We start from the raw sequence: 14064 nt of genomic DNA, 5'->3' as shown, positions 1-14064 counted from the left end.
GGAGACTACGGCAAGTCATACAGAAATGGTCAGTCATGATAGTGGTTTCTTGTCCTAGGGGATGCGATTTCCCGTGTTGGGCAATTAGTGACAAGCATCCGAGCATCGACACAATGACGACAACAGTACGTAAATACGTGCAACAACATGCGAAAGAATCACAACCAACTTCTATTAGATTTCCCAACGCGGTGGAACAATGCGCATGACATGTTGCATGCCGCGTTGGAGAAGCGAGAAGTCATGGATTTTATGGCCTTAAAAATCATGTCGGTGACTGATAAGGACATCAGAATTTCATGTGAAGAGTGGGAAATTTTAGCAGACTTTCACGACATTTTAGGGCCTTTTATAGGATGACAAAATACGTTAATGGCTCAAAGACAGTGAGAGTCGTGGAAGTGATCCACATCTTGAAGGCGCTGATGCGACATATCGACACAATCTTGCAGAAGTTTGATATGTCTACAATATTCACATCGAGAAGAAGGATGACCACTGCACAAATTGCGTCCATCTGCAAAGCTTGTGAGATCATGAAGTCGAAGATGTTCAAGTATGAGAAGATGATTTCGAAGAACCGAGCAATGACAGTAGTTGCAATTCTTGACCCTTTCAACAAGGGAGCATCACTTGATTCTAGTGGCATTCAGGATGCATTGGCATTTGTCCGCCGACTTATGCCCCAACATGGTGAGAAAGACATAATCTGTAGCGACCTAGAGGATGAGGACTGGTTCTCTCCCTCTCTTTATTTCGGTCTCAAACAATCTTAATTCCTCCATTCTCTCTTGATTTCGCTGCCCTCATTTTTCTCTCTCTCCTAATTTATCTCTAGTTTCTCCCTCTCTCTAACTTAGTTTCCTTGTCCTTCCTCTTAATTTGTCTCCCTCCCTTCACTCTCCAAATTTATCTGATCTCCTCTCTCTTTCGCTCTCTCCATATCTATTTTACCTCTTGTATGTTCTATTCTTTGTCTTGTAATACCTCCCCCTCCCTTCTCTTAATCTTTACCTCTCTCTCTCTCTTTATATCAGTCTCAAACAATCTTAATTCCTCCATTCTCTCTTGATTTCTCTCTAGATCTCCTTCACTCTATCTCTCGCTATGTTTTGAACGGATAAGTTGTGGTGTTGTATCAGGAAAAATTCAACAAGTTCGACGAGGTGACAAAGAAATGGGGCAGAGGAATCATGGGCTCAAAATCCCAGGCCTCGACCAAGCTGCCCCAATGCTTCAAAAGTTTGAAGGAATCTTTGTGGATGAAATAGGATTTACTGGCTCTTGAATTTTTTAATGGCTAAGCTGTAAACATTCAAATGTTACAAACTTGTTGGACATTTTTTATTGGGATAATAGCACGGTACATCGCAAACTGTTACGAAAATCTGAGATCTACCCTTAAAATTTTTTTTAGCACCGTATATCCCCAACTCATGATATTGAAAAGTGGCTATCCCGGTGACGTCATGGATCTCCACGTCGCCTGCCAGGTGGAATCATGGCCAGGTGGAATCCACCTGGCTGCCACGTGGATATCCATGTCATCACCGGGATAGCCACTTTGAGATTAATTAAAGGGAAGGGGGAGAGAGAGAGACGCGTTTGAGTGGGAGAAGAGAAGGAGATCAAGAGAAGGAGAGAAGAGGGCGCTGCCTCGACCTCCTCTCCGACGCAGAAGTAGGCGCAGGAAGAAGGCGCTTCTTCAGGGGTGGCGAGGGCCATGGACAGCACAGAGTCTTCCGCCGGTCGCAGAGAGATCGAGGGCCGGCGCCGGGGCTCTAGCAAGGGGAAGGATTCGGCGGACAAGGGGAAGGAGAAGGAGAAGGAGCAGGATGTTTCTAGGGCAAGGGAAAGGGAAAGAGTTGTAGAGGGAATTCTAGGGTTGAACATTGAATCTGGCGGGCGTGGAGATGACGACGATGACAGCGACAGCGCCGGGATACTTCCCTCGGCGCCGGCCTCGACGATCTCTACGGCTCTTCTCTCCTTCTCTCGATCTCCTTCAACGTGGGCCAAGACCTTCCTCTCTAGCCATGTCTTGTTCCTTCTGGCAACAGTTGCCTGTTCAGAATTGGAATAGATGCAGATAGAGTGGTAACCAGCCTTCTTCATCACAAACGTTGTCTCACAGCCATAACCGCGCTCATTGATTTCTTCCATCTTCACTTTGGCTGGGAATCTACGAGATCGTCGGTATAGTGGTTTGATGGGAGATTTGGCTTGGTCCCCCATGGCTGTTCGTCCTCTTTGATTCTCTCTAGGCGCAAAAAAAGAATTTTATTGAGGAGAGGAATGAGCACCAGATGTTGTGAAAAGAGTTTCTTTGAAAATTCTAGCCACAAATTATATAATCTGTAATGTTCGTTGACTTTATTTATAGTGTTCAGATGTGCGGCTATTTGTGATGTTAAATCCCATCTGGTTTACTAAAATCCCGTTCTAGATTCATTATATTATTTTACGTGAATAAAACGATGTTTTCATCTGGGCTATATTTAGATTGTTAGCATTCCATTCATCAAAATTTGCCACATTTTTTTTTCTTCAAAAATAAAAGGGCAGCTAGCAAAAATTCTGCACAAATCTTCTGCATACTCGGTTGTTGTGAGGTGTTTAACTGTTGTTCATGAGGTGGAACAATAGTCTCTTTCGCTATAACTATCTTTCAGTACTTATTTATTTCATCAAAGTCTCTATTTCTCTATCCTTCAATCACTCCAGAAATGGCACTGATCAAGAAATATATGGTACATATTTCCTTGTGGTAGCACCAACCATTCCAGAGGAACAAGATTTGTCATTAGATTTCATGTCAGAACCATGTGCTCAAAGTACTCCCTCTTAGGCACTGAAAAAGACCAAATGATATGGGGAGCTGGAGTCAAATCCAACCACACGTCACAATGAAAGCAGAGTCATAAAACTTGTGCATGATAACTTGACTGAGGGGAATGAAGAAATTTCAAACTGCAAGAAAGTAGTATGAATCGTCACATTATCCAATTACAAATTGCGTCTCATTCAATTGAAGCTGCAAATTTAATTTTCCAGCGTTGGTTTCCATTTCAATTCAGACCGTCCAAACCAGATCTATTTGTTATAAATATGAGACAAACAGATTTTTGAATTATGTTTCTTAAAAACAACATTGTTGTCATTGTTTGTGAGGCGTGATGGACAGATAGTTAAAAGTAAAATCCTGAAAGAGAAAACTTCATTTATTTCATAATCATGATGTGGAAGGATGACTATGTTGCCATCGAAGTGTAGCTGAAAGGGCCTTGCTACATAGAACAGTAGCCAAGAGTTTGATTGGTGATTTTGAGAAAGTGCAGTAAAAAACTTTGTTTCATCCCATATGTGGCTCCATTTAATAGCATTTTAGATAGGTTCCTAGAGGGTGAGTTTACGAGCAGATTCTGATGTCAATGAATTAAAGTTTGTTAATGAGACCACAACACTCTTTGATATTTTTGGTGAAAGCAAGCTCACAATTTTTCAAATTCTATCACGGAAACAATAAAGTTTGTAGGAGCATTCCTACAAACAATAATGCCAAAGGTTTGCCAGCCTCCTCACGTCATGTTGAATAGCCATGACTAAGGGAGAGAGGCCCCTAAAAATGTCAGGTTTTGCTTTCTGCAATTTTAATCGATTGATTAATTAACACACTTGCACCATGTTGACGAGAGAGACTGACCTGGGACAGATTGTTAAGGCCCCCAGTTTGCAAGATCCCTACCTGAACCTTCCCTTTGAGCTAATGTGTGGACATGCAGGATTTAGTAGAGATTCATAAAATTTGAATAAAATGACTTGTCTGCAAATTTCCTGAATCAAAAAATACTAACCGATAGTAAGATTTAAAGGAAACTTGGATCGGCGAAAAAATTAGACTTCCTAAAAATTTTCAACTATACTTGTCTTGGTTATTTTAAGAAGAAAATTGGTATACAAAAATGAATTTGTGACATAAATAAATTCTTAAGTAATTTGACAACCCCCTTAAGTGCATGCTTGAATCATGCTTTATCGAAGGGCTTGGCTAGAGCCTCCTCTATTTGCTCCTGGCTTGGAACTAATTTAACCTGCATATTGCCTTGTATAACGTGGTCACATGCAAAATGATATACTATTTGAATGTTTTTTGTACATCACAAAAAACATGATGTGTGGTTAAATATGTACAAGATGTGTTTTTAGTACATCACAAAAAACATAATTTGTGTAGGCCATGCCTGCCGAATCAGCATTGCTGAAAGTTTGATGTTGAGGTGGAAAGATGTGATGGAAGGCTAAGTTGGAATGACGCGTCCCTTCATCTTCACGCACTAAAAAAGGAAACAGAGGAAGATGAAGTTCTAGAGATCAACAAGGAGATGCAAAATTTGAAAATATTAGAGAAAAAGTAGCAAATACCATCGTATACCTTCCACAATGCATCCACTCAACTTGGTGCATGTTTTTCGATTTGGGCCATGCATGTCTTCCGATTATGGCCAACCTGGTGGCAAATAGAGCACGTCATCTGCACACCTTTCTTGGATACTCGTTGACCATTAACTACTTTCTCACTGGAGTCGATTCTTCTCTTTTGCTTGGGCCTTCCAGGTTGTTTCTTGACTATAGGAGGGAATAGATAGTTCCCTTCAACTTCGGTCCATAAGCTCCTTCCATTTAATGGTCGGATACCATTTCGATATGCTCGCTTGTAGACATCTTTCTTCAACCAGTCAGTGAAAAAACTGACAGGGTCCTGCTTCATCCAGTGAATGCAAGTAATAGCATGGGAGCATGGAATACCCCTTATATTCCAATATCTACAACTACAGGACCTTGAACGTATATCAACCACAAATCTGTTTCCGAAGTCCGTGACTTCGAATTGAAACTCTCCTGTGTGTCTAAGGCTACATGTCCTAGACTTCAATTTATTACCTTCCACCAACTTTCTTATCCGAGGGCATAATTGATCAGTTGTATCAGAAGCTACCTCCCTTTTCTTAACTATCCTCTGCATGATAGTACTTCTAATATCTTCAAGCATGTCTATGGTAGGTTCTGACCTATACTGTAAGATATAACTATTGAAGCACTCACAAACCTTATTATCAATCACCTCGCATTTTGGCGTCTCACTGATGTAAGCCCTGCAAAACTTCTTGACGCCTATATTACGAAAGTCTTGAGCCGCTTGTGGTTTCAATGTGGTCATCTGTTGCATGATCCGTTGGAAATCTTGATGAGTCGTGCACTTCACCGCGTTCCAAAATAACATCCTCAATGTCCCAGTTGAATGTCCCTTCTTCTTCCAATTTGCATAAACATGTCTGGCGCAATTCCTATGCTTCGCATGTGGTAACAGATACGCCACTGCATTCGAGCCCCTACACAATGTGAGAAACCATCAGAATATTAGTTGTACATTATGCAATGAGACTTCAAAGAATTATAATGTAACAATACTGTGCACGAGTTATGTAAATACCTTCTGTTGATCGCTCATAATTGTCCAACCATTACCGACCTGAATTCCTAAATCTCCCATTAGTAGTTGAATAAACCAAGTCCAAGAAGCTTGATTCTCCCCTTCAACCACTGCCCAGGCAATAGGGTACATTTGATTATTCCCATCCTTGCCCACAGCACAAAGCAATTGACCTCTAATTTCGGTCTTCAAAAAACATCCATCCAAACAAATGACTGTTCTACAACCTTCAAGGAAACCTCTTGCTAGTGAATCGAAGCATATATAGAGTCTCTTAAACCTGACCAAAGAATCCGGAGTCTCTCTCTCAAGCACCAAGTCGAACGTACTACCGCTGTAAACCTTCTTTAACTCAGCAATATAAGAAGGAAGCAAGTGATAATGGTCAATCAAGGAACCTCAAAGCGTCTTGCGCGCCGCACATCTAGCTCTATAACAAGTATGCTTCGAAACGGTGATTCCAAACTGTTCGTTTATTTCTCGCATTATATCTACCACCTGCCAGTTCATATTCATTCGAAACGGCTCTAAGAAGTGGTTTGCAATCCAATGGTAATCGGCTTGTCTATTCCTCGGATCCCTACTGCACGTATGATTATCATTTAGTGTCTTGACAACAAAGTGCTCCTTCCTACTATCCCAACTAGCATATATCCTCCACAGGCAATCTTTGTTACAAATCACTTCCATTTTTTGCTCACCAGACTTCAAAAATTTAATGTTGAACCCATTCCATATAGCATGGTTCTTCACAGTTGTCCTAAATTGAGAGGGCGATACAAATTGTTCGTCGACTCGAAATTTAATATCCTCAAAGGGGCATCTTTGATCATACGTTGCGCCATTGTCTACGTTCCTTCTATTCTCCCCCTCATCATCAGTTAAGATGTCCTCATCCGAATCAGCATACTCACTATTTCTCTGGCCGTCAGTAAATCCATCATTTCATTCCTCACTTGAGTATCCACTGAGCTCACTTGAATACGTGTCACATTCTTCGTATTCTCCACATGGATTATATTCAGAATCACCATCACTATCAGAAACAACCCTTTTAAATAACAATGGACAATAGTAAGGTGTAATGATTTTCCAAAAGCATCCAGAACTTATATGCACAAATACAAACAGGATCAAACGGAATATGACATGGTGCATGGAGTTGGAGATGAATGGACCATATTAATAGGATCTTGAATATCCAAGCAGAAAATTTTCGGTGCTTAAACACAGAATAGAAACATAGATCCTAAACTCAACTTACAAAAGTCATTTGAAATTTAAAGTAGGATTGAATCAACTTTTAAGAACAAGAGGAATGGCGAAGCAAATGAAAGAATTCAAAAAAATGAGGAACTTTGATCAGAGCGCATGAAAGGAAATTCTTAGGAAAAACATTGTGAGGGAAATTTGAACGATACTCAGAGGTAACAGCGCCTATCTTAAAGAAATTAAATAAACAATTCGCAATATGATTTGTAATAATTCTATGGGCAGTGAAGAATCCTTCCAGACTGGAATATTCAGCTTTTAATGTCAAAAGTGACAAAAAAGGGATGGATTTTCTGGTGAAAAAAAATATTCCACTATGGAATATGAATTGAGTTTGCAAAATATAAAATTAAGAAATTTCAGCAAAAGTGACAAAAAAAGAATGGATTTTCGGCTTTTAATGTCAAACAAAGGCATAAATGGAAAAAAAAATCCCCGGAGCAAGAAATTTGATTCAATTCAATAACAACAGAGATTAAAGTCTTGAAAAATCGGGTGAAAAATAGTAGTCGACTATGGAATATAAATTGAGTGAGGAAAGGCCTTACCTTTCCATGTCCTGAATCAAATGGGGAGCTCCCCAACTCAACTCACCCATCTCCATTACTCGCCGGATGATACTGGCAGCACTCCTGATCAAACGTCAATAAGAAAACCGGGAAAAAATAAACGTTAAAAGTCCGGCAATAAGACGAATTCCCAAGCATCTCTGCGCGAACGCGACGGAAATCGAATATATCAAACAAAATTTCTTCAATCTCAAAGCGAAATCGGTAAATTTCGGGGGAAAAAAAGCCCAAATCAGAGGGATTTCGAGAAGAGGGATCCAACGCTTCGCCCTGAATCGACGGATGAACTCACCTAAGATCGAGAGGAGATCGAGAGGGGTTAGAGATGGGCGGCGCTGTCGGAGGGTTGAAAGGGGCACCGCCTCGCGATGGCTGCGATCATCAACAGAGGGCTCCTCAGGAGTAGGAAGAAGTAGGAAGACGACGAGCTCCCTCAAGCGGCGTTAGGCGGTCGGAATCTTCCGGCGCCTTCTTCCTGCGCATGCGTCTGCGTCGGAGAGGAGGTCGAGGCAGCGCCTTCTTCCGTTCAAATTCTTCACTCTCCTTCGTGCTATTTCCTTCTCTTCTCCCAATCAAACGCGTCTCTCTCTCTCTCCCCCTTCCCTTTAATTAATCTCAAAGTGTCTATCCCGGTGATGACATGGATATCCACTTGGCAGCCAGGTGGATATCCACCTGGCCATGATTCCACCTGGCAGGCGACGTGGAGATCCATGACGTCACCGGGATAGCCACTTTTCAATATCATGAGTTGGGGATATACGGTGCTTAAAAAAAAAGTTAAGGGTAGATCTCAGATTTTCGTAACAGTTTGGGATGTACTGTGCTATTATCCCTTTTTTATTTTCCGGTTGGACAGAAAATCTTCATTTTGCTTTGTCAACGTAGACATTCTTCTTAAACGAGAAAATTTTGGCATTTTCTCTATCATTATATTAATTTATTATATCTTTTATTGATGAAAGCCATGACTAGTAAACGAAATGAAAGACATTTGGTCACGGGTGAGTCACTAAATCATTTATTAAATTATTAAATTACTATATTAATATTTTTCACTTTAATCCATGAAAAAATTATTCAATTCTATTAAAAATTGCGTCAACAAGTTAATTATTACATACATAACTTCACATTCTTAAAAAAAAATTTTAAATTTTCCAAAAAGTTTTAGCCAAATATTAAAATTTCCAATCAACAACTTAAATCTAAAATTACTTATATTCCCAATTTTACGTCAATAACTTTGTTATCACAACATATTAAACCATAAGCCAGTAAATACTACATTTTTCCAACAGGATATTAATTTATTAAATTCTTACACTCATAATTTTTAATCCGTAAAAGAAAAATCATTCAATTCTGTTAAGGTCTGCGTCAATAAATCCTTAATTTCTCAGTCAATAAATTAATTACTACAAAAATTTCTTGCATCCCCTGACAACAAATTAATTACTTTACTGCATATAAAAATAAATAAATGTCTTCACTTTTCTGTCAACAAATCAAATATTATATTCTTCAATTTTTCAATCAAGAACTTAATTAATAAATTATCCATATTCCCAAATTTACGTCAATAATTTGATTATCAGAACATATTGAACAATAAGTCACAAAATTGTTCATTTTGGTACACATATCCTGGGAACAAATTAATTATTAACATGTATTTAATAAATCAATAAAATTTTATTCTTTATCTCTCCCCAAATTTATTATTAAGTTGTATTAAAATTCCGTCACAGTCGTCATCCGTGACGGACCTTTCATAATGTCACAAATCCAGACTACCCCGTCACCTACACATCACCGTCACATACAACCCGTCATGCCCCATCTAATTTGTCATCGTCACCGTCATGTCATCTGTCAGGTGTCCGTCACAGTGACATGACGTGACGGATGACGTTTGACTATCCCTAAATGAGGGATTTCTCTTGTTAAGCGGAAATTCAATTTAAAGCCTTTTCTGGACCTACTTCAGAAAAGGGAAGGCCCAGTCCACAGAAGGATCAGTCAATATCTGTCTTACGCGGAAAACTAACCATTCTTGAATCGCTAAATGTAAGAATCTTTGAGAGGCGTGAATTGAACTTCTCATAGTCCCTTTCATCCTCTCTTCCCTCGTTCTTCTCACCTACCTTCCGCATCCTAAACACATTCACGATAAACATCGACACATATTTTCTTACAACCAAGGGAAGGAGAGCACAAAAAAACGCCAGCAGACAAAGATGAATGTCCTTCAGAACAAAAAAAAAACAGTAGACACTGCCAAACACAGATCTAGACACACCCGCTTGGTTGGTCGGTTCTGAGCAAGGAAGGACACACAATCCCTGCATATTATTACTATTTACTAGAGAGAAGAAGACGAAATTGAGCGTCAAATTCCTTCCTTGGGGCGTATTCTTCAGGGGCGGGAAAAGTGGGCTCTGAGAGCCCTGGGCAGGAACACGGGGAGGAGGAACGCGAAGAGATTAAAGGACCAGAAGGCGAGGTTGACCAGAGCGAGCCCCCCGCCGACGCCCAGCCGCCGGCCGCCGGCGGCGCCCAGCTCGGCCCGCAGCCAGTCGGCGATGGCGAAGAGCCGGCGGCTGTTAAACCAGATGGGAACCAGGGCGCGGATCGGCAGCGAGCACCCGCCCGAGAACGTGGCCCCCTCCGCCACGACCTGGCTCGCGAGTAGGAACAGGTGCGCCGCCGCCCCGGCCCGTCCCGGCCCGCCCCAGACCACGTAGCCCGCCGGCAGAGCCAGCCCCACCACCGCCCCGGCCGCCACGTACAGCCCGAGCGCGCGGCGGCCCCCGCCCAAGACCGGCGGCTCCGGCCCCGACCCGCGCGCCGGGAACACGGCCGCGGACAAGAGATAGATGTAGGGAAAGGAGAGGACCACGAAGAGGACGTCCCCGCCGCCGACCAACCCGCCGCCGGCCACCGCCGCCGCCGCGGCCAGCATGCACAGATGCAGCGGCGAGGTCGGGAACCGCATCGTCGCCTTATCCGAGAAGAAAAACGACTCTCCACAAAAAAAAAAAAAAAAATGGTACCTCTCGGCGGTCAATTTTCAGCCGGGGGGACCTGCTTGGGGACGTATCTGAGCGTGTAGCTTCTCTCCGTCTTCGGTCGAAGCTTCGGCTCCGAAGAGATGACGAGTTTCGCGTCCGGACACGCCACGGCGGCCCTCCACCCTGCAGAAACCACGGGGGGGGGGACTTGTCAGTTCTTCTCTACTTAGAGGCGGAGAGATGGCTGATGGAGCCGCGGTCTTCTTACTCTGAGAGAGGAAAGCCGCGGCGACCTCGCTCGAGAAGACTTCTTTCAGAGTCACGGTGATGGAGCCGATGAGGACTTCGCCGCCTCCGGCGGACGGGGGTTTGCTCTTCCTCGTCCATACCACCTTCTGGGCCGTCCTTTGGTCTCGATTATTATTGTACATTGTTCTCGCCATTGTATACGACGGAACGAAGCCGTTCCTCGTTGACCTCTGCCTTCCTGCGCTTTCATGGTCATGATCGCCGTCCACGTCATAGGCCGGGCGGACGTCGTCGGTGACCGTCGGACACGGTCGGGAGCTCTCCGAGTCTGGTTCGTCTGCGGCTGTATTTTCAGTTTTTGCTTTCTGCTCTCTCTGTCGCAACTTTTTCAGTCGTTTCCGAAGAAGAAGCTCCTCTTGCCTGCGGGAATGAAACTTTTTAAGTACAAGGCTATGTTTTTCTAGTTTGCCGCGGGATTTGTTACCTTTTCTGGGCAGCCTCTTCCTCCTCGAAGAGTAGTTTCTGGCACCTCAAGGCTTCGGCGTCCTTGTCGGCGACCCATGCCTTGACCTGCAGAGGGGGAACACTCTTTGAATCAGAGCATCCGAGAAATTGTAAAAAGGTTGCAAAGGATTAAAAGGGTAAATCGGTTGAGTCGCACCAGCTTTTGCTCCAGCAGAAAGCTGGCGCTGGCGATGAGATTGCGCGTTTCCATCGCAATCTTGCCCACTTCACCATCAAAGACAAACTTTTGCAAGGAGATAGCCGTGCCACCGCACAAGAACGTGTTCTCGCTTGCATCATCGAGCACAGAGAACAACTCTTGAGAAGCAATAGGAAACACGCTTTGCCTGCCGGTGACGATGTCCTGTATCCACCACAAATAGATAAATTAGCGAGAGGGGTCTTTGGATACCCGACACAAGGGACTCAAATCCCAACTTACATTGAGAATCGCACCAGCTTTCAAGTACGAATGCGGTAATGAAGAAAATCCGGGCATCCTCGTCAACGAACCCAGCGCCGCCGAAATAGAAGAACCAGACACGTCCTGAATATCATGAAAACAAATAACATTTCATAAGACAATCGAACAAAATGTTTTATATGATATGCATAGGAGAATGCGAAGAATCATTATGCCCCAAGGCCACACAGATGCGAATGTCACCTCGAGAGTCACGTCTTCAAACGATGCAAGATCCTCCTGCTGGATGGGTGACAGCTGAAAAACAAGAGAGAGATTAGAAGAACAGACATCGGCGAAGTAAAATACGAATTTAGGCGGATCCGGCACCAGCCAGAGGGGCATTCTAGATGTAACCCTACCCTAACCCTGGTTTAGCTAACAACAAATCCCAAAGGAAGAAAACGTCGGATGGAAACTACCTTGTCCCAATAAGCAGACAGAGGTTCCCTGTTCCCTGAAGAAACCTATAAATTGCCGACCAAACACGAAAAGTTAGGATATGTATGTCACAAAATAGCCGAGATAATATAACAAGAAATTGTGCACCATTAAATTGCAATTATTTAATATTGGGAGTTTCACAAATCATTTGAGAAACCTATAACTTACTGCCGCAACAAATGAGTCAGGATATGTATGTAATACAATAGCCGAGAAAACAATACACGATTTTTTCAAACCTTGAAGGGAAATAAATAAACCGTGGGTGTTTTTGAACTCATTTGCTATCGCATACATTGAAAAATTATTAACATAAAGAAAAAAAACTTGCTGATGACCCGCATATATATAGATGACAGACTAATACTTGATGAGAAAAGAAGGAAAATAATACCTTTTCAGTGTTTAGAGATCTTCGATGCACACGAATATGACGCCTGTAGTTGATCTGAGAGCCAAATTCCTTCGAACATTTCTCACACTTCTGCAACTGCATCTTTGTAGGTGACGACAACAACGGCCAACCAGGAAGACCTGCCACAAGAAATGCAAGTCATCCAATGATTATTGCCGCAAAAAAACCATAATATACCAAGAATACCTGATTTTTACTCGTGACATACATTTTTCACGCTCACCATTAGCCTTAGCAGCCGCCTGTGCAAAGGCTATGACGGCCTCGGGAATCTTAAGAGCCTGCACTTTCTCTGTAGCGCTCTTTCCCAGCCTCGCAGATGTCCTACACCCTTTAACAGCATCAGATTCCTTGAACCCATGTCTTTCCGAGGTAGATACAAAGCTTTGTTTCTCCCTATCATTCTCTTCAATCGTGCTTTCAGTCCTTGAACCCTTCTTCACAGTTCCTTGCTGTTCTAAAGCATTGAGCAACTGTATCCACTGAATAGAGTTATCTCCAGGGTGTGAAAAGGAAAGAAATGGTTCTCTTCCAGTTGCTTGAATGATGACATTGTCAAAAGGGTGATGCACTTCTCTCTCCAATTGGCCATTTCTTTTGTCTATAATAGCATCGGGAGCTCTGTATGTACTTACTTTTGCCATTGACATCTCGGAGCTTGAGAATATCTACAACTGAAAATTCACAACTGCAACAGGAAAACTGAAATTCATCATGATGTTATACAGAACGCTTTACGCTATTTTATAACTTCCTACGGGTTTTCAAGCTACGAACATCCCTCTTCAGATTCTCTTGGTTCATAAACGAGGAAGTTTACAATAATAGAGTCATGGGAAAAATCCGAGAACACCATGCTTTAAATTTTAAAGTAATTTAATAAACGAGATTTCTCGTTTCCTATAACGAGTAATACAATAATCAAGATCCGCGGGCCGGTTGACGTCGTCCCAGATTCTCTGACATTCATGTGATTCGAAATCTAAACAAAATCAATATTGTCCAGATACTGTTACAATATCCGGCTAGAGACTTACCTTTTTTAATTCCCGTTTATCTCAATTTTAAAGAGAGCAAACAATACAGGGATCGTCATCTTGGGTTTCAAACCTCTACCACCAACATAACTTATCCAGACCTCTGACAAAGACCCCTATTCAACGCCCAGTATCCCTCCCAGATTCAACACAGCTTGCTGAACCATACAATGATAGGATCCCACAGTTGTCAACTTCCTCATCGCCTAGTCTTTTTAAGTCCAGAAAAACAGGTAATTGTGCCTAAATAATGTAAAGACCACCTGAATGAAAGATCTAAGGAGAAGTATAGACATCGCCGAAAAAAGATTTTCCTCCGAAAAATAAAGAAAGAACCGAAGACTTTTCATTTGATCCAGTAACAATGGCATTAAAGGGTGATTCTCAAAACGAATTGCCAAACTTAGGATGCCTGAACATACAAAATGGACCAGTGTTGTCAAGAACCACTCCCAAATGATCAAGAAGTTGAATCCGATATTCTAGTGACCAGAGTTTTTTGCGGAAGCAAAAGAACGACTAAGCATCCTTATAAGAAATCGGAAACATAGCACGTCAGAGCTCTTTAATCGCCTCAATATATAGAAAAATGCACAGGACTCGTCC

At 42.3% G+C, this 14064-nt stretch overlaps 2 protein-coding genes across 4 annotated transcripts in view; both read right to left on the bottom strand.

Annotated features, from left to right (window-relative positions):
• Positions 1-9559: 9559 nt before the first annotated feature.
• LOC144700034 (uncharacterized) lies at positions 9560-10330 on the bottom strand. Its single transcript, XM_078571408.1, has one exon. It carries the CDS (start codon positions 10328-10330, stop codon positions 9752-9754), a length of 579 nt encoding a protein of 192 aa, XP_078427534.1. The 3' UTR covers positions 9560-9751.
• Positions 10331-10345: 15 nt separating this feature from the next.
• LOC144700031 (C2H2-like zinc finger protein) overlaps positions 10346-14064 on the bottom strand; it is a 4327-nt gene continuing 608 nt past the window's right edge. Inside the window, exons 2-10 of one of the 3 annotated variants that reach the window (XM_078571403.1) lie at positions 12630-13109; positions 12401-12540; positions 11985-12029; positions 11767-11820; positions 11542-11646; positions 11257-11463; positions 11080-11165; positions 10615-11015; positions 10346-10529 (exon numbers count right to left, since the gene is read on the bottom strand). In XM_078571403.1, coding sequence (XP_078427529.1) covers positions 10399-10529; positions 10615-11015; positions 11080-11165; positions 11257-11463; positions 11542-11646; positions 11767-11820; positions 11985-12029; positions 12401-12540; positions 12630-13071 — 1611 coding nt within the window. In that variant the 5' untranslated portion in view covers positions 13072-13109 and the 3' untranslated portion in view covers positions 10346-10398. Of the gene's footprint in view, positions 10530-10614; positions 11016-11079; positions 11166-11256; positions 11464-11541; positions 11647-11766; positions 11821-11984; positions 12030-12400; positions 12541-12607; positions 13110-14064 lie in introns of those variants that run through there. The other 2 variants (XM_078571404.1, XM_078571405.1) reach the window with 2 other exon arrangements.

This window comes from Wolffia australiana, chromosome 2, assembly GCF_029677425.1.
Source record: "Wolffia australiana isolate 7733 chromosome 2, ASM2967742v1".
Classification (NCBI taxonomy): domain Eukaryota; kingdom Viridiplantae; phylum Streptophyta; class Magnoliopsida; order Alismatales; family Araceae; genus Wolffia; species Wolffia australiana.
This window is presented reverse-complemented; position numbering and strand designations above follow the sequence as displayed.